General features: G+C 37.6%; 1 protein-coding gene across 10 annotated transcripts in view; it reads right to left on the reverse strand.

Annotated features, from left to right (window-relative positions):
* Window positions 1–18,949: 18,949 nt before the first annotated feature.
* Window positions 18,950–21,254, reverse strand: part of SLIT2 (slit guidance ligand 2) — a 260,841-nt gene continuing 258,536 nt past the window's right edge. For 7 of the 10 annotated variants that reach the window (XM_054633202.2, XM_077177664.1, XM_077177662.1 and 4 more), the window contains one exon: window positions 18,950–20,796. In XM_054633202.2, the coding sequence (XP_054489177.2) occupies window positions 20,555–20,796 (242 nt within the window). In that variant the 3' untranslated portion in view covers window positions 18,950–20,554. The remainder of the gene's footprint in view (window positions 20,797–21,254) is intronic. The other 3 variants (XM_077177669.1, XM_077177666.1, XM_077177667.1) reach the window with 2 other exon arrangements.

Genomic DNA, 21,254 nt, shown 5'->3' on the forward strand with positions numbered 1-21,254 from the left:
TAAGGATGTTGGATTAGCAGATCAAAGTCCTACATAAAACTCAGAGACAAGGTTCCAAGAAACAGACTGACCCACAGATCAGGTTTTGATGTTTCAGAGTAACAAAAATTCATACAGGTATGACCCCCAAATTTCCAAACCTAATGAGATTCCTGGTGGGTATCACAGAGTACAGGGTACTGTCAGGGTGCAGACATGCTGCTTTGGGCAGGATTTGTGAATGAGGGTGCAAGGCTGAGCACAATCAAGTAGTTGCATGGACAACTGCAATTAAATTCCACCCCAGGTTTTTGATTACCCTCAAGGATATCCTGCTGATCTGAAATTATCAGGTTTTTCCATGAACATTGAGTGAGTCAAAGAAATTTATGTCCATATAGATACAAAGATGCTGACTCATCATTGCTCCACTTTTCTTTACATATTGAAGTGTTTAAAGCTGCTCTGCAATGACTCAGCTATACCTGTATTCATCTTTTACCCATGGCCACACAGAACCAACGTTCCTGTCTCCTCCTAGTACTACCAGGAACCAAAGTAGACCACTTATACCCATCCTTCAGTGAACTGTAATACCTTAAAAAATGAAATTAGCATTAAAATGAGACATGTCAGAATTTAGGTTTTTCCCGATTCTTCTAACTTTTCATATCTCCATCAATAATGGTGATGCCAGTTCTGCTGATGCCAATTGCTCAGGAAGGACAATTTATTCCATTAAATCAACCAGATGCTGGCAAAATCACAGCTACTTCTGTAAAAGTAATTTGCTTTTTTACAGGAGAGATCCATTCCCACAAGTATAGTCAAAAAATAAAGAATTAGGAACCTCCATTTTTTGAGTCTCTAAATTAGAGTTTTATGATACTTGATTTCCTGCCTCCCTGCTGTTCACTGGAATCTTTATTCCTAATTTTTCTCAGGAGTCTTAATCATTTAGCATTTCAATAGTTAAACAGCTAAGAAGAAGACTCAAAAAAAGTACCAAAGATGACCTGGTGGTGACCACCACTAAATCATGAAAAATATTTAGAAAAAAGCTGCAGTTTCAGAGAAAAGTAGTTGACAAACAACTGGGGAAGGAAGAGGGGGAGTTGGATATATATTTGTGAATTCTTCTCTGAATTTTACAATTATCCAAGTTTTCAAAGCTAACAAAAGGTTCTGAAAGCAGTGCTAGAAGGCTCACTGGGTTTTGGAAGTCTTCTTTTGCCTGATTTGTACAGACTTGAACCCAGGCTCTGCTGCCTCTCAAACCTTACAAACACATTGTGATATATCCAAGTATTATTCTCAATTGCTTTAGGGCATAGTCTAAATTTTCCTAGAGTACGAATTTTTATTAACTATTTTCTTCACTAAACAGTGCAAGTATTTTTAAGTAGAAACAGAATGAAGGAATGTGAGTATAGTAATCCTGAAGATGAAGTAGTACCCAACATCACAGAAAAAGTGACAGAACTAGAAAAAACAGGTTCTCATTATAAATCAGAATCTACTTTTAAAAAATGAACTGGGTATTAAAAGATGACTATCACAACTTTGGGAACATTGAGAAATGTTCACCACTATTTTATATTGCAGGTACTTTTATCTAATATGATACATGCCCCCCATGCAAATAAATAAAAAAGATTTGTAGTGTAACCTTTCTCTTTGCTCTGCAGAGAATGCCATTATTCTCTTCCTGCTGATTTTTGTGAACTTGGAATTTGATTTTAAGAAAAATAGAAAACTTTCTCATTGAATAATATTATTTAAATGCAAGACAGACATGAATGAGCTGTAACGGTAGTCACTAGATGACTTTTCTATCATTATTTGAAAAAAAACACTCCCAATTAAATTTCGAAGCCAGGGTAAATATACTTTAAATTCTGCTGAGGGAAATAATTAAGCAAAGTTGAAAACTTGCACCTAATTTTCAGGGTGCTGCTGTGAGGGCTGATTGACATATTTTTCTCATCAGAGTTGAATAGAGAAAAAAACCCCAAACTACTTGAGGCACACGCTGCAGTTTTGTGTTTTCCCACTCGGTGGCAATGATTCCCTCTCTTTCCTTCCCAGTTCTGTGCTTCCTCCCAGATAGCTGCTGCTCTGCATTCTGCAGCCTCCATTCAAAGGAACAAACAAGGGAAAAATCGCAGTTTTCCTTTACTTCAAATATCAAAGATGGCAAAATAGAGGAGTTTGTTTAATGAAAATGTATTTTATAGTTCACTTGTCAGAGAAAATGTGTTCTTTGATAGGAATTTTTTACCAGTTTTATCCCACTCTAGGGCACAGATCGGTAGCAGTATATAAAATATCAACTTTGAGCAAGTTTAGCAAGTTTACTGGAATTTATAGCCCTTGACAGAATAATGCAAATAATAATTAATACAAAAAAGTCTTCAGCAAATTTACAAGGCATCACAAGAGTATTTCTACCCTTGTCTTCTATTTTCTATTTTCTTTCTTTCTTCCTTTTTTTTTTTTTTGTTTGTTTGTTTGTCTGTTTTTTCTTCCCAAGAGCAGGAATAAACTTATGTACCTGGCACTACTTGCTCTGCAGATAACATACTGGGGAAGGGGTCTAACTGTGCTGGCTCACCAAATGCATCTCTGCAGAAACTGTGGCTAGCTGCAACCTGGTCTTTCACAATATTTACAGACCTTTCAGCTTTTGCCAGAGTCCATGAGGTTCCCTTTGCTGGATCAGACATAGCAGAGAGCTGCAGAGAGCATCAGGCTCCGAGGCACACACAGCTTGGGAGCACTGCACCACAAAAGCATTTTGTGTCTCCCACACAGCAAGCACAGCTGGCACTTGAGATAACAAGTCCAGGCATGGTAGGAAAAAATTTTTGCTTAAGATGTAGAGAAGTTTTGAAAGACAGGCTTAAGGTTCATAAGACTCAATTCAAGTCAGTAACAGCCTAGAAGTACTGGCTGTAGAGATGGTGGTGAGTTGTGGCAAGTCATGACTAAATAGTAAGGATAGAATTGAAGGTAGTGGTGAACAGTTTTCATAGTTTCTCCTTTCAGAAAGTGGTTCAGTAACATCCCCTCTATCCCTGCCCACACAGGAGTAGCAAGTGGGGGAGGAAGGCTGCCCTGCTGTCTCTTGATATGCCACTGGATTTTGGAGGAGGATGAATTGAAACATCTTTGTAAAAGGAAAAAAAAAAAAAAAAAAGAGTTGGGAGGTAGGGGAGGAGAGGGGACAGTGGGGACAGTGCACTGGAGTTCCAGTGAGAAAGAATGCAGTGAATGTAGAAGGTTGGAGGGAGAATTAAAAATGAGGTTATTGGAGGTGACATGCAGGCAGAGCACAGCAATGTTTTCAAACTCATGTCTTTTAGACTTCCTCTATTGATGGATTGCAGTTCTTGTAATTCAGACATCATTTTGGTTTTCCATAGTTCTACATTTTGATACGAGAAGAGGATGGGTAAGAGAAACTAGAGTCTAGAGAAAATACATCATTAACTAGAGGAAAAGGGGGATAAGGGGAAAGGGAGAGAAGCTTCTGCTCAACTTAGTACACCTCTGCAGTCTGTATTTGAAACAGTAGAATATGAGCATGTTTATTTTTGAGGAAGAGAAAGGAAAGGATGGGAAGGGAAAGTGTGGGGAATGAGTACCTCACTGCACTGTTCAGCTGCAGGCTGCCCTGCTGTTGCTGGATGCCAGCATAGGAAGTGCCCCCTGTGTGGGTTGACTGGAGAATCTCAAGCTGATGCCCTTGTGGGCATGAAATTAATCTCAAGAGTAGGTGGAAAAGAGTAGTGGTGCGGTCAGAAAGGCTAAGAATGGAAGAACCTGGAAACTTGTAGTTCTGTAGGATAAACACTAACAGTTCCAGACAATGGGAGGCAAAAGAGGGACCTTCCCAAGAGCCTGCCAGGTCAGTTATTTGCCATGAGACAAGGCATGGACAAGTGGCCAGTACAACATTTCCTATCAGCTTCAGGTCTGAAAGTTAATTCTGTTCACAAAAGAACTGTGTATTTAAATACTGTGAACTTGCCATCTCACAAAATAATTTCAAAACCATTGCACATTCTGACTTTCGTTAAATTGAACACTGGGGAAATCAAAGATTAATGCATCATATTGTCTGTTCATTGAGTGTTCAGTCTGAGAGAGCTGAAGAGGGTGTTCAGGGAAGACTACACAAAATGAGGCAACTGTACATAACACTTCTCATGAGTATTCTCCCAGCTTTCAGCCTTTTGCCATTCAGTAACATCCTGAGCCAGGGATGACTGCAGCATATTCAGAAGTTTTCAATGGATTTCTGTCATGGGGAGTTCTCCTGCTGAACCTCAGGAGACTACTAGTATTCACAGTAGCCTGACAAGGAGTCTTGCAGCTCACTCTCACCTTTTTAATGATGGTTGAGTATTTGCTATGAGCTAATTTTTTCTTGTCAAACAGTTCTTCTGCTCAGGATTTTTCAAGGTTGCATCATGAGCAGGACAAGTTTATGTCATCCCACATATTTTAGCTTATTTTGACCGGATAATGAAAAATACAAGTCACTTCTCAGAATCTGAATACCATCTCTTTGTTCCTGAAGCCCCAAACTTATTTAGGTTTTAACTTTTCTAGACATTCTGTAAAACTACAGTTAGTTTAAATTGTGTTAAATTTTTCTAAACTGTAATGCAAAGCACTTCGAGCTGCAGTGGGCTAGAGTCTGCTTTATGACTGTCAGCTGGTTCACACTATACATGGAAATTTTATTCCACATGGAAGACCCCACTGTGGGAGGACCCCACTCCTGTCATCCTCCTTCATTACTATTTCCTTTATTTATTTACTTCTTTTCCTACTCTGAAAATAGGTGCAAGTTGCAGGACTATAGTCTATTTTCAGGCCATTTCAGTCTGTTTCCTGCTCTAGGCTGACTCTTGAATGCTCCCATCAGCCACTGGTTGTGTAGATTTCCATCCACAGAACTGAAATGTCACCATGTCCATTACCAGCCCAATCTAGGAAGTGCAGTGCCCCACTGAATATATTGGTATAACATATTCTTGAGAGCAATGCAGACTCAGTCCTGCAATATTATTCCTTTCTGTGCATCTTTATTTAGCATATATACCATGAATCCCAAAAGGATCCCATGAGCACTTCTGGTGTGGAATTCAATCTTGAAATCTAGTACACTGTTCTAAAGATGACTTGAGAAAACAGTGTTGGTATAATTTTGGAAAGCAAAGCAATCAATGAGGGACAAATAGTGGTAAATACACTGGTGTCATTGCACAGTCCCAAAAGGAGAAATATTGTGTGCATTCCCCAAGTAGTGGAGAAAAGTTGTGGGAGAAGATTAGGTCACCAACTGGAGTTTTTTTGGTTGGTTGGTTTGTTTTGTTTATTCTGGTTAGATACATTCTAGTTTGAATAAATATTTTAATGCCCTGTGGTTTTTGCTGAATACTAATTATCCATGGGGGCAATAAGTGCTGCATGAGAGGCTATTCAGAACTTCACTTCTTTGACACAAATAATAATAATTTATACCAACCTTCTTCACTAAAGTGTGATTTTTGTACTCAATTGTTTTAATGTTTTGGCTTTAGATAGTGATAGTAGTAGTTAGGAATTTATTTAATAGATTGTTCTTAAGTTGAAGAGGCAATGACCATTTAAAGCTACTCTTTAGTTTTTGTTGTTTTACTGGTCTTTTACTTACAACAACATGTCAGCCAGTAATATTTCATTTCTTAGTACTCTCAGACACTGGACCTTGTCACAAGGAAAATGAAAAAAGATTAGTCCACTGTTTTGACAAGCAAGCACCAGATATTTTATTGCTAAGAAAAATCTCTTTATCTGAATCTGACAGTTAGACCCAAACATATCGACATATTCTGGTTTTGATGTGTGTGCTTTTTAAAATCTGTGTATATTACTGTTTCCTTCAGTTTTACAGGTACAAATACAATTTTCTGGAGTACTCCTGTCAAGATCTGATTTTTATGATTATTAGAGAGATGCCTCTACCCAAATTAAGGTGCAAACTACAACATAGGCTGAAGTTAATGGTATGGATTTTAGTTAAGTAAATATGAGGTGGAGAGAGATAGAAGGAAATAGAAAAAAGCGGGGGGATTAAGTAGAAAGATATTCCTACCCATGGATCCAGACAGCGTCTTATTGGTCTTCTGTTCTTAGTGGTAGGGATGAGGTCACTCTAAACTTCTCCCCACTTATAAATTTTAGCAAACAAAGGAATTAATTCTCATTGGGTACACAGTTCTCTTATTCTATTGGTTAAATGATTCCTTGTTTCCAATGCTAATTAGTCCCATGCTCAGTCTTCCTCTTGAGTCAGTGGGCTGTGTCCTCTCCCTGCTGGACTCAATCAGAGCTGACTACAGCACAGTTGCTGAGTTGGCTTTCTTTGTGGATTCTTTATGCTCATTATCAGTGCTCCCCCAGCTTGTTTACCTCTTCCTAATTTGAGTTAGTAGTACCACCTTTATCTCATCCCAAGTTCCAGTCAGGTAGCTCAACTTAATGCCCAAAAATCCAGGAATTCACTGAGACATATTCAGAATGGAGTGCGTGTTGGTTGTCACAGATGAGCAGCTGCTTCTTTATATAGTTTGTCATAGTGGGCAAAGTCTTTTGGTAATGTTAACACTGAGGCAATTATGACCTTTTCAGTCTTACAGCTGCTTCCTGACCATTTAGTAGAGCAAACCCTGGGAGATGGGTTTTGGGCATCAGCTGTGCTTGGGAGCCTGTGAAATTGGGTATAGAGCAGCTTCAAATGTCATGGTGCTTCTAGAGCCAACATGGGTCCAGAGGCACTGTGTGCCTGCACTGCCCTGAGCAGGAGCTCTGGTGTTAATAAGGCCTGTGGACTCATGCCAGCAACTACCCAACACTGCACCCCTGGACCTGAAATGATTAAAAAAAGGATGGCAAGAAAGCTGCATGGTGCCACACAGTCAGCAAGAAGCTGTAGGAGTTCATTAGCTCTCATCAAGGTCTGACTGCGCTTATTAACTGCAGCTCAGCACTGCATTTCTTCAGTTCCTGGTGTGTGGGTTGTAGGTACAAGAAATCCTCTGCAATCTGAAAGTTCAATGGTTATTTTAATAAGAGAAAATTCTTATTTTTGCAAGATCCTGAGATATTTCAGACTTTAAATCACACTATATGAGGCTTTCCCAAATTAATTCCAGCTGAGTGGTATGTCTTCACAGCATAACCTTTTTGCTAATCCCTGCAGTGATATCTCTGCTCCAGCAATGTTCACCCAGCCTCTCAGTTTGTGAAGTTTTAAGATTCCACATGATGCCCTATTTCCCCAGGTGCTTGGTTGGTGCATAAACAAAACATGTGAAGATACCATAATCACTAACACAACCGCGAGAGGTTCACCATGCTGAAGAGGTGTAAGGTCCAAAAGCACATGTACAGGCATTTGAACTATAAATGTGGCAACAGCTTCACTGTGAAAAATAGAAGCCCCCAAAAAGCAGAGGTGACAATCAAATCTTCAGTTACAATCTGTTGGTAACAAGACACTGGAAACACACAAGGTCCACAGAAGACTTATATAAACAAATTAGGAACTACCATTTCCCATAAGTCTCTTTGGAGTATTGTTAATCATTTGGAAAACGAAATTGGGATTTAGGCAACAGTTGTGAAAAGTGCTTATGCTGGATATATGAGCCACAAAAGTGGCTAGACCAAAACAAAAAGAGGAGTTTTAGATTATAAAAGAAAAGGTTCAAGACAGTATTAAGTACAGATGTTTGGATATACCTCTCAAATATAAAGTAATTTACAATAACAAGACTGAACTTGAACAGGCTGAAAAATGCCATGTAACAATTTTTCTGAAAGAATTGTTTCTGCACAGTAGAATACAATAAAACTGATTCTGCCAGGCCCAATTCAATGCTGTTATGTGCCCTCAAGGCACCATTTATACTCCAATAAAGGGAATTTGCGCATTGAAAATTATTATGTCCTTAAATCACAAAAATCCCCTGCATTTTGTACTCGCAAAGCTACAAAATGACTAATTCAAGACTCCTACACAGGAAGTTTAGCAGTTAGTATTTTTCCCTCTCATCTCAAGGATGTATTTCTGGGTTGGGATTTTTTTATTTAGGATCTTTGAGAAAGAAAGCCCTTTGAGATAATGAAAGATCATTTATCAAAACAAAAGAAGAGTCTTTAATGTGTTACTCTTTAGCTCTATTGTAAATGTAGTGGCCCATTCCAGATCAGTCAACTTCTTCATCAGCTTAAAAAGAAATTTCAAATAGGGCAAATCCCAGATTCTGCCAAAACCCCATTTGTTTGGGTTTTTTTTTTTCTTATTTTGACTTGCCAAGGGTTTGTGTTTGACTTGATGCCACCAATAAAACTATTCCTCTTTCAACAATGGGCTCTCTGGGAATGGTGTGGGAAAGCTAATCCCATTACACGGCTCCGAAGTTCCCACTCAGTGGTGACCCAGGAGTGGCAGCTTATCAGGCACTTAGCAGAGCTGTCAACTGGTCAGCTCAAGTGGGATATTCTTCTTTGTGAAGTGAAGCAGGCCAGCAGGAGCAGTAGGAGGGGTTTGTTTGTTTGTTTTAAGTAAATAGAACAACAGGGAACTTCTACATCCTTGACCTGAAAGTCATGTCCTGTAAATAGAAGACATTAATGGTAGAGCACAGAATGGTGTCATTAACACATTGGCCAGATGAGTTAATTAATTTATAATCTACAGATGAGAAGAGTCTCCCTAAGACGCTGTGTCTTGTGACATTTCCTGTGACTCTCTCTCTTTCCAATAGTTCAGGTTATCCAAGTACTTTCCTAGGTATCTCTTAAAAGAATAGTTTTCCTTCAGGGAAGTTGTTTTCAGATTCAATGATGCCTTCATAATTTTGCTCCTAGTGGTGGGCATCCTGTGATACCTCTAGCCACATGGCCAAGGTCTCCTGATGATACTGAAGGAAAGATAAATGCCTGGAGAATGAGTTCTCTTTTTCTTTTGCAGAGAAGGAAACAGTGGTATTGCTGCCTGAGGACCAGGCCTTGCTTCGCCGTTTAATGAGATGAAAATTTGCTGGGGAGGGACAAGATTATCCATAGAAACATTAAAAAATGCATGGGAAAACATGTAAGAGTATCTTGGTTTTGGGGAGAGCAAGATTAATACAGAAGAAGAGAAAAATGTGATTTTTTTTTTTGTGTAACTGTGCGTTTGACTTATGAAGCCATCTGTGCATGAAGGGGAGGCTGCATCTGTCTTGCAAGCACTACTGTTTTCCAGAAGGCCAAGCACTGCAGATTGAAATAGAATAGAATCCCAGATTGAGCCTTACTCCTGTCTTATTAGTGTTGGTGTCTTAACTGATTGTCCTAATTGTTCGATTAAAGCAAAATATTATCTGGTTATGGCTAGAAAATACCACACTTTATCAGAACTCAGAAAAATTTGGATTCTGGTTATGGTGCTCGTGGAAATTTTATTATGTGCAGTTCTTGCCATTATTTCCCTGATATTCTCAGTATTTCTCTTTTACTTCAATGTAATTATAATGCTTGTATTCAGGAGACATAAACCAAACTGTGCTCATGAGAGTTCTGAATGGCCCAGTGATGACAGCCTAACCAGAAAGTATAGTGGTTTAAAGCATCATTTAGAGAATGGCCCTCTTAAATTCTTCTGTAAGAGTCAATGCATTATTTATTTCTTTTTAAATCTCCTTTATTTTAAGCAATTATATACTTCAGAGCAGCTCCTATTCCCTAATGTACTTCTCAAGATGAGCCAATCTTGAAAGCTATGAGGTGTCACCAGTGCTAGTGATGACACTGAGGAAGCTCAGTGATTCCACAGACCAAGGATTCTTTATGGAATTTTCATTCACCTATAGTTTGATATTTGTTTATCTTCATAGATTTTTAATCAATGGCATGGCATTCCATGGTTCTGACTTTCTGAGGGTTTTTTCTCTTTTTCTCATTTTTGGTTTGTTTTATTTTGTGTCATTTTGTTGTTGTTGTTGTTGTTGTTGCTGTATACTCAATATTTAGACCACATAGCAGAAAAGGCTAACAAAATAAAGCTGTCTTAAGAGCACTGGGGTGTGCCCCCTAATCCTTGCTAACAGAAATAAGGATGTTGAACTAGATAAATATGATCTGTGTTTTAGTTTTGCAATTTTTTTTTTAATTGCCTGTTACTTCATTGCCCAAGGTCAGTCTTGTCAGACAAGTGGACCAACAGTTCTCTAGAGTAACATAAAACCATTAAGTTGCTCTTTGATCTTGCACCTTCTTTAGAACCTTTTAATCAATTAACCATGAAGCTACTCAGCTTGTCTTATTTCCTGCACATAAAACTACTCTGGTCGAGCTGACACATTACTACATTATAGATCAAAGATTGAAGGAAATTTCACATCCAACCAGGATAATTATGTGGAATTTTTCTGAATCCATTATATACATTTTCATGCCTCAAGTGGATGAAAACCAGCATTTTGATCTAGAATGAATTAAAGGATTCATGTGTATTTTAAAGATTGGTTAAATGGGTTTGTGCATGACTGACCTTACACAAGGTGTGGATAGATTTCATGGCAATGTTACTGAGCCTCAACTGTCCATCTGTCCTTTGAAATTGATCACTATTGATAATAATAGGAAACATGATCTGTTGTAACATAAGCACTGATCTCTTCCTTAGGATACCTTTAAATAAAAAAGATATTTTAAATGTTGACTGCATTGTAATATGATACAGATTGAAATCCTCTTAGCTCACAAGTAAAATTTTGATAACAGAAAGAATTGTGGGTTTAGATTTGTGTAGGGCCACACTTTTGTGATCTTATTTGTATTCATAAAATGATTTTTTTATCAAGAATTAGAGATACCTTCAGTATTATGTTTTTAAAGATTTGTGACTGTTTATACTTTCATTTTCTAGTTATATGGGAATGAAGGTGTATCAAGATAAATATTCCATTCCTTCTGGCCAAATACTGGAATGCACAAACAACTTCAATCAGCTCCTCATTTGAGCTTCTCCCCTAAGTGAGACAGAGTGTTACCCACACTGGTCCAGAGGAGCAAAGCATCTGCTCATTCAGATTTTGCTTAAGGCATACTTTGCACAGCTGTTTCTTGTGGGACTGGTTTGTTTCCCTTCTGCCTGCTGATGCTGAAAGCAAAGATGGCCTGGCCCAGATAAGAGTGTCACCTGGTGCAGGTGCAGTGGTAACAGGTAGAAATACCAGAAGCCAGCATGATTTCTGAACAAAAATATGGCCCAGTGAAGAAGCATTTTTGAAAGAATCCATGTTATGAAATAAAGGTGTAGGATATTCTTCACAAATATCACCTTATTCCCTGAAGACTAAATTCAAATATCTTGAATTTAGACTCATTAGACTTAGAAGCAGGTAGGAAATGAGAACTCTTAGAGCTTCTGTAACTCACATTCTTTTCACTGCTTAGTTTTAGCCACGCTCTCTTTGCAAATCCCTATTGGTTTTTCTGAATGTCACACTTCCTTTAGCTAAACAGATCCCTGCTGATATTTGTCTTCTTCCTTTTAAGCGGAATTAAAAGTGAATGAACAAGTTTGTGGATAGCATGGATAAAGTGCTCTTTGATAGATATACTTCTTGTCTTCTGAACAAAGATGAGCGCATTCAGCTCTTGGTACTAAGGAGGAAATATTTTCCTCAATCTCATGCTGTATAAATCCCTCATTTAAGTCTAAATGGAAATTTACCAGAAAAGGGAAGGATATTTGTGAAGCTTACTTTTACATTTACCACTGCAGTATCTTTTTCTTGTGGATCCAGGATACAGTGGGGTGCTTTCCTTCTGGGATTTGAACAGACACAAAAATCCAAAAAGGAGTCAGTAGGCAGTTACACTTAATTTTGAGAGTAAAGCAGGCCAAACTTTAGGTTCTTTGTTTGTTTTGTTTCTACCTCCAGCTATAAATCATCCCAGATTCATCAAACTGTTTGCAAAGCTAATCCAAGCTGGACCAAGTTACAGACTGGACCAAGACGTAGGTTTATAATAATGTCTGAAAACAGGAAGGACTTTACATCAGAAAGGAAAAACTATCTGGTTTCATTACATGTGGCTTCAAGTTTCATTACAAAAGGTTTTACATGGCTTTGATCCTCTAATTTGGCTAAAACCTGGAAAAAAAAAAAAAAAAGAAGTGATCTCCATATGCACAGAGCCATTTCAGTGCATGCATGTGACTAAATTAGATATACTGTACCCCAGTGAACTACAGTGTATTCCATGCAGACGTGCTGCATTTAAATGCATAGAGTGCAAAGTCAAGATAGATTAGGTCAAACCTCCTTGCTGCCAGCTACCTTGAATTCTTAATCATACCTGCTGCTCAGGGGAACCAAAAAGCCTGAATGAGTTCCTATCCTGAAAAACAAACAAAAAAAAAGTATGCACTTTCTACCCTTATATATCCATGTATATATATATACACACACACTAAAGATTTTACAAGAAGAATCTGTTTTCCATAATGCTTTCTTATGGAGCCACAATTAAGTGAGTCTTTAAGAGAGAGTACTAAAAAAATTACTTCAAGAAATGACTCCACTAGAAGCAGTTTTACTACAATAGTATTCACTTAATTTTATTTTTTGTTTACAGACCTCCTGTCTTTCATTTTTGTGTGCTGTTGCTGAAGAGGAATTGCCAATTCTCTTTGTTCCCCTGGAGCTTGGAGCGCAGCACTGTAGAGCAAACTCCTTTCCCACAGATTCTCAGCATCAGTTCAATGGGGCAGCAGGGCAGAGATGAGCAAGAGGGGCACAAATGCTTTCCTAAAGTAACAAAGTGATTGCTCCTTTAGCCCATAGGCTGCAGAACAGATCACAGTTCCCTGCCCAGGTTTGGTGCACTGAAAACTTCTTTTACCTGATAGTAGTCATAGTGGCCAGCTAAGTTGAGTTTACAGCTGCTTTGCTTCCCTGAAACAGCATGAAGCAGCTTGAATAAACAGTGAATCTGGCCCTAGATGTCTTAAATCTTTAATATTTTCTTCTGTCTCATCTAATATGGTTGTTTTCCTGAATTTCGCAAGCCTGTTAATTGAACTGTGATCACTTCTGCTAAAAGAACTCATTTCCAAACAGTTCTTTCGTGTCCACATGAAATAGGATGACTTGTGTAGCTGGTCACTATTTTCTGGACTTTAAGTGTCCTTTCTACAGAAGTTTGAAAATACATGTTTGTATTTCTTACCCACAAAAAATAGCAGCAAATTCCCTTGTGAATTCACTGCCTAAAGTTTGATAATATTCCTTGTTAGCATTATTTCCCAGGCATGCATGCCTTACCTATTTGAATGCTTATTCTTTGTTCTCTTAGTAAAAAACCCAAACAAACCGGGCAAACTGGGGCATATTTTCTGTTTGTAGTATTTGCATGTGATTGCTGAGCAGATTTTCAGTGAGTTCTAGTTTCACTGAGTTCCTTTCAATTAAGCTGGTTACAGTTGCTTTTTGGAATGAAACCTGAGAGGCATCACTCTCCATAGCATGCACAGATTGGGAGTTCTATTACTTAACTGTTTTGACAGCCACAGTTCCCACTGATTGGTACTAGCACTTTGCCATAATAAATAAGACTTGATTTTTAATAAATAATACTTTTAAATAAATAATACTTGATTTTTAATAAATAATAAAGAATACTTGATTTAATAAATAATACTTGATTTTTAAATACCCAAATGGTAATTAGTTAGAGAGCGTTCTTTCCGTCACCAGCATGGTGTTTTACCCTGATTAGACACCTCAAATTATCTTAGGGAAGGCACATGCAGGAAGGTGATTGCTGTGACTTTCTGCAAATGGGAAGGAAGATGTGTCTGCTGGGAAGGCTGTGGGAATGGCAGGCACAGTCAGGGCTGGAGTCAGGTGGGTGGCAGAAGAGAAGCAAGCAGAGTCTGGAGTGCCTGGAGCAGGAGAGAAAGCGTGAATGCCAGCGGCTGGTCTGTGGTTTGTGATAATGAATGATGAGCACTGTTTTGATCACTTGGGACTTAAACCTTTTGCTTCTCACATTTAAGCTGCTTTTCAAAGTTTCTCATTAAGGTTTTTTGTTTGCTTTTTTTTTTTTTTTAATTTAGAGCAATAATTAATCTTTTTCTGCAGAGGAGTATGTGCTGTGCCACATGATCTTACTTGTGATATTCTGTGTAGATCTATGTGTCTTCTGTGGTCAGTTTTATTTACTGTTGACAATGTCTCATGTTCTTACCATTCCTCTACAAAATAAACATAAAACTACACAAAAATGGGTGAACAATTAGGGGAGGAGATGCAGTGAAAAACAAAACAAAACAAAACCCAAACCAAACCAACAACAACAACAACAACAACAACAACAACAACAACAACAAAAGGAAAGGAAAGAGAAGAGAGAACAGGCAAATCTCAGACTCTTTAAACTGGCTATTTCCAAACAGCAAGCAACTTCTAAAGCACAGGTCAGAAGGTTCTCCTCTTATTGCTGTTACCATAGCAGAAACACACAAATGTGATTAAATAAATACAGCTAATCAGAGGCAAAAGAAAAAAAACCCGACCAAATTTGCAGTAAAACCAGCTCAAGTTAACCTAGTCTCAGAGGACTTTGAAAGAAAACATACTTCTAAAGATGTTCTGTGAGAGATTTTAGGCACAGCTGCAGGAAAAAGACGGTATCCTTTTCCTCTCTCTGGAAGCATTAAATCTGTTCTGGAAATTAAACAAAGTCGACAAAGTTTCATAGAAACAACAGATTGAAGCCTAGAATGTTAAAAACGATGAGAAATAAGAAAAATGTCCTGAAGAAAGGCTACTGGATAATTTTAAGGAACTTTAATGTCAGAATAAGAAACCCAGGCACATTAATCCTATCTTTACTTGTCTCTTGTGATATGGAAAGTATCCTAAAAGGAATTTTAAAAAAAGTATAAGTAGTAGCAGTCAAAACCAGATAACCATCCTGTGGTGTAAGTCTAAAAAATCTACAAAATAAGTAAGTTTATATCACTTTATGGCTGTCAGACTGTTTCAGAGGAGCTAGTTTAACATTTTCTGAATTATAAAGGCTATTAGAATGTTTTATCTCATTATCTGTATGTATAACCTTCTTCTTTAAGGCAGGTCTTCTGATCCCTCTACAAATGTTACTGCATATCTAAAACAGGAACAAAAAAACCCAAGTCTCAATTTCCTATATGTAGCATAGGGCAGTGATTGAGAGTACTGAGGCTCGATGTGTTACTAGAGGAGTTTCCCTCTAACCTGGAATGAAATAAAAAGATGGAATTGTAAAGACCAGAAAAAACTACTCAGATCAGCATTCTGAAATAATGTTGTGGATCTGGGAGGCAGTTTTAAAGCCTGTTCCCATGGCTGAGCAAACTTCCTGCAGCACGGGTGTCATGCTGTAGAGCTGAAGTGTATTTGCTGGGACTGTGGATAGCCAGAAGTCTTGCTGTTCAGTGAGATGACTGCTCTTTCTCAGCCTGACAAATGACATCCAGCTCTGACAGAATACTTCTTCTTTGCTGGCCATCACCCCTACGGACACTGGCCAGAACAGCAGCAGCAGGAACAAACCCTCCAACTCTGATTTAATCACATGGAGCCCAGGAGACTAGTGAATGGAGCTGTTAACTCTCTGTTTAGTTTGCTTTTCCCATCTGTGTTTTATTAAACTGAGAGCAAGATTTATTCACTTTTTTTAACATCAGGATCTGTTGGTGTCCAAGATGATGGTTGATGTTAAGGTATACATAGAGAGTTTAACCTGGCTGAGGGCCAAACAGGCCTATGATTTCCAGCCTAGACAATTTATTTACAGAAGGACACTAAATCCCTCTATTCTAAAATATTTTAGAAAGGATGAGCATGACTTCCCACTCTCCCAGGAACACAATACACTGGGAACACAGTGAAAGAGCAGGCTCTCCAGGCATGCAGGCAAACACTTCAGTTTTACTGTCCTCCTGACAGCCCCTACATAGTCACAACTACCAATGATTTTCTGATTTCTACTCCAGGAATCTTAAATAGATTGGAAGTACCAGCTCTGTCTATAGATACTTCTAAAAACCAAGAATCCTGAATGGCTCAGCTGGTGAACTGCACTTCATGGGAACTGAAATTATGTGCCAGGCTCTTCACTGTAAGGTGGGATAGCTGAAGCACAGACACTTGCATGCCTAATGAGCTACTGCAGGAATAACACTCACTTCCAAAGGAGAAGAAAGGAACCAAAAGATGGGATTTTTAATTGCTTTGGAAAGAAACACTTTTGATCAAATAATAGGGTAAACTCAAGATGGAAATATCAAGTGTGTGTTTGTCAGAACTGTAAAGGGTTTTTTTAAAAAACATGTAAGTTTCAAGCGGTAACAGATAAAGCTCTCAAAATAGGGCTTCAGTACAAACAGCCCCCAAGACTTGACAGTTTTCCAAATCTTCTGTGCATTTTCTTCTTAACAGGGAGCTCCTTTTCGTAACATACCACTCTCTCTTTCATCTCTTAGTCATCACCTTAGTCACCACATCTGAGTCATCCTCTCATCAAAATTAACATGGTGACAATCCACTTTTGTGCCTTGCTCCCATCCCTGCAAGTACTCTATGGATGATTAGGTCTTCCAGACTTTTTGTCATTCCAAAACCTCTGCATCCTCTTTCAAAGCAAAAGCCTTCATAACATCATGAGTGTCATATTGTGGCACCTACACATATTACACATCATATTACAATAATTCTTGTAATACTAAGGCTCTTGGTGTCCCCCTATGGCAATAAAAAGTATCCTGAAGACAAAACTTTTACTACAATAGGTCTTATAAAATGAACTCAAAGCTTGTTCATAGCCTACCACTGGCTTGCTTAGAACAGTTTTTATCCCTCAAATATCCATTTGTCCCAGAAAAGTTAACACAGACTGCAGAATCTGGTTCCATGTGTGATAGCTGCTGTTCTGAATTGACTTTCAGTGTTAACAAAAGAGCAATGTCTTTAGTTAGCTTTATTCAAGAATGGTCTTTTTTCATGCTCTTTCACAATTTTGTCATCTGTTAGATGACAGTAAGAGCTGTGCAGTACAAATTAAGCAGTATTCTTGTGTTTTCTCTTTTTTACAGCTTTTAAGAACACTGGCAGAAAATGATGGAATCTTCGTTTTATTTTTCTTAGTTTCTAATGAAAGAAGAATTCTAATTGTATGCTGTGCTAAACTGAAGTGAGAACCTGGCCACGATACTGAGTCATATCCTTCAGATCCAGTGCATTTTATGGATTTTATTCAACACATTAAAAGCAGACTGTGAGAGTGATTCCCAGAGGAGGTAGCAGACACAAGAAGAAAAACCTAATCCCTAAGCTGTGTGTTAAAAGCTGCATGACTTATGTTTTTGAATGAACACCTGTGTCTGGAGTGTTCTGCAGTGAACTAAATTCTCCTCTGTGGCAGTGATACCTAAAGTGACAGTTCCTTCAGATCCCCATTTCCCTTTTGAGGAACACAGGACAAGGCAGCCTATAATAGCAGTATTACAAGATACTTGATTTAGGTATTAGAAAGGTGTTAGGGTGACCCATCCCATTGAGGGAGTTACCTCTTGTCATGCATGGTGGCATTTTGTGATGCTTCAGGATGCATGAGGTGCTGAGAAAGGGGGTCAGGAAAGCTGAATCTCCACTTGATGTGGGTGCCTTGTTTTTCTTCAGAGGGGCAGGTGACAAAGCTGGGTTTGGTTTTGGGGTATTGGGGGTATTTCTTCTTTCTCTTTCTTTCTTTCTTTCTTTCTTTCTTTCTTTCTTTCTTTCTTTCTTTCTTTCTTTCTTTCTTTCTTTCTTTCTTTCTTTCTTTCTTTCTTTCTTTCTTTCTTTCTTTCTTTCTTTCTTTCTTTCTTTCTTTCTTTCTTTCTTTCTTTCTTTCTTTCTTTCTTTCTTTCTTTCTTTCTTTCTTTCTTTCTTTCTTTCTTTCTTTCTTTTTCTTCCCTCTCTCTCTTTCTCTCTTTCTTTTCCTTCATTCTATTCTATTCTATTCTATTCTATTCTATTCTATTCTATTCTATTCTATTCTATTCTATTCTATTCTATTCTATATTTTCTGGTTCTGCTTGGAGACCACAGAGGGTCCCTCTCTTGATGACAAGATCACCAGTAGCTGCCAGTATTGCTTGAATACCATTGCAAAGTTCATCTTTCTCTGTCAATACGAGGACAGAAAGCAATCCAGTTCCAGATACGGGGACATTGAGCTCCAAGAGATCTTGCCACACCCAAGAATACTGTTTTAGGAGTGCTAGGCAAAAACATCTTCTTTCTCCTCAAAACTACCCCTATTTACAGCAGATTTTTTAGCAGTCACAGAAAATGCAAAGAAGCCCTCACACCAAAGGCTATTTCACTGAATATTTAGACAAATTCTAAAGTAGACTAAGTAAAATAAACACAGAATTATTTGTAAAAAAGATATTAGAGAAAAAAAAACCTGGTTAAGTATCATCCCATCCAATTGCTTAAATTTAAAATACTTAGTCAAAGATTAGTGAAACTGAATCCCTCTAAAGAATCATATTGCTAGAACAACTGTCAAATTGCCATTTTTATAACCACTTAAGTATTAGGATAGACTCAAATTGTCTTTTCCTGCAGTGTACTGTAGTTATAAGTAGTTTTCTTAGTTTTGGTATAAGTTCACCTGAGTTCATAATGCACAGACATTTTCAGATGTCACTGCCTCTAGGTGTAATTATCCCAAGTCAATTCCTTCTTCAGATTTTCAGCAAGGAATACACTCGATTTAGGGTTGGGTTTTATTCCGTTTTTTTACCAAATATTCTTTGAAACAGATGTTTAATTAAAGGCTGCTAGACAATTTAAACTTCTCAGAAGAATACAAATAAAAGCTGTTAATGAAGTAAATATCTGTTTAATTTACAAACATCAGTAGCATTACTGATATCAGTCCAAATATGACAAAGCACACTGCATTACACATGTACATCTAACTTTTTTGTAAAAAAAATAATAAAATAAAATTGAAAAAACATCTGCATTTTTACAGGGTACCCTGGGTTTTACTGAAAGGAGAACACAACCCACTATTGATTACCAGTTCTACATTATAATTTAGCAGCAACATGTTAACATGGGGAACATTAGGGGCAGTAGAGTAGTTTTATTATTTGGGAAAATCACAGTTTTTGATAGCACAGCCTTTTCTTCTTTTTTATAAAAAAGGTAAAGAGCTCCATAGGAATATTAATTTATAAAGATCTATCTTCTAATGGAATTTTCTACACGCCATCTTATTTTCTGTAAGTACTGTATATAGGGAAAATTAACTTCTCTACAATTGCCATCTAGTGTAAAGACATTTTCTGTAATATATTACAGGTTCTTGGAAGGTGTCCTGAATATCTGCTATATGTGGAACCACAAATTGTCACCACTTTCTATTCAGTGACACCAAGTGGTCAGATTCTAAGGAAAAGGAAAAGGGAATGGAAAGGAAAAAACAGACTGAAAACATTTACCCCAAGACGACATGCTACGTTAGTTCTATTGCAAAAAAATCCTGATTTTTAAGTCCTTTAAAAAAAATTACAAAAATACTGGGACAAATATAAATTAATATATATTAAAGCATTGAAAAACAGTAAAAGGGATGGCCTAAAAGGGTTAAGTACAATGTACTTTGATACAATAAATATTTCTCAATGAAACCCAATACTGTATAGAGTTGTTTAGAACTCATAGAAACAGAAATCCATATTATTACTAATTTATCCATCAATAATCTATTTTATCATCCCCGGAACATTTATATTACAAAAAATTAATACTGTAAAAGGGAAGATAAACACTTTTTTATGCTTCTTTTGCTAACATGCTGACATAAAAGTACACATCATCAGGAGATTTCAGGATTATAGTATATTCTTGTATCTCCTATTTCCCATTCATTAAATGAGACCCCATCTTCTCAAGATGCTTAATAATTCCAAAAGACAAAATGTGTTTCAAACAATTGTTATTTCTGTATAATCTGATTCTTTTTGCTCATAAAGCTTCCTCATCCATAGGTAAGTGATTGGTATGGTCTGTCAAGACAATAAAATAGACTGATATGAAAGTGAAAAAACAAGCCTCGAGTTCTGGTCAGTATTTCATCTCTGAGTTGTTAAGTTGAAAGTCACATGTGTATAGTGTCAGTGTATCTTCAGCATGTTATAAAGAAGAATCCATGTTAAAAGCAGTTAAAGTTTCCCATTTCTGCTGCAATGTTACCAGGTCTTTTTTTTTTCTTCAAAGCTCCTCTTGGGTATGAGAAGTCTCAGTTCAAGCACTTGAATCTTTTTTTCAATGAAGAAAAAGTCTTTATTCTCATAATAAAAATAAGTCTGTTCTGTATTTTACAATATATTTCAAATATTTCCACTATGAAGCATTAATTAGTCCGACACGGTCAATAAGTATACAACATTTTCAAAAGACAAGTGTGACAGGGACACTTAGGAGGGACAATTTGTACAGCCACACTTCACTACTTTTTCGACCTCGTCCACGAAGGACGAGCCGTCGGTGCACTCGAAGGAGTATTTCCGCCTCTTGCTGCGCAGCGGCCCGCAGCACTGCCCGGCCGAGCACCCGCCTTTACATTCTAGTCTCGAAACCTTCTTGGTCGTCTGGCACGCAGCATACCCTTGCTGCTTTTGGTAGTAATCTCGGACTCGTTCCCCTCGACAAGAGATTTCTGTAGGAAACAACGTTTAAAATAAGAGATACGGTTTTGAGGCGTGGGTCAAAGAATGCATAATGCAGGAAGATGCTGTGTTACTATCTGCAGTTGGGATTGGTATTTTAAAGTTCGGCCGAGACTGTGTATTGGAAACTAGTGGTTCTTCCAAATGTAATGTGATTAATGCTGGGTTTCATTCCCTATACCTCCTATTTTCGGTAAAGCTTATATTATGTATGTGTAAACCATAAATACGAAGCTATTACAATGACAAGAAAATTGGAAGCTTAAATCTTTTCCTCTTTTATAAAAATACACATCTTCTGTTGCTACACTGCTTGCAGCTGGTTCTGTTTACCATAGGGAAATGTTTCAGAGAGCATGCAATTTAATTTATTAGACCTGGAGTTTAATATTATTCAAACTCTTATTTAATATAAGTTACATTCCGCTAACTTCATAAATTACTGAGG

Source organism: Agelaius phoeniceus, chromosome 4, assembly GCF_051311805.1.
Source record: "Agelaius phoeniceus isolate bAgePho1 chromosome 4, bAgePho1.hap1, whole genome shotgun sequence".
Taxonomy (NCBI): Eukaryota; Metazoa; Chordata; class Aves; order Passeriformes; family Icteridae; genus Agelaius; species Agelaius phoeniceus.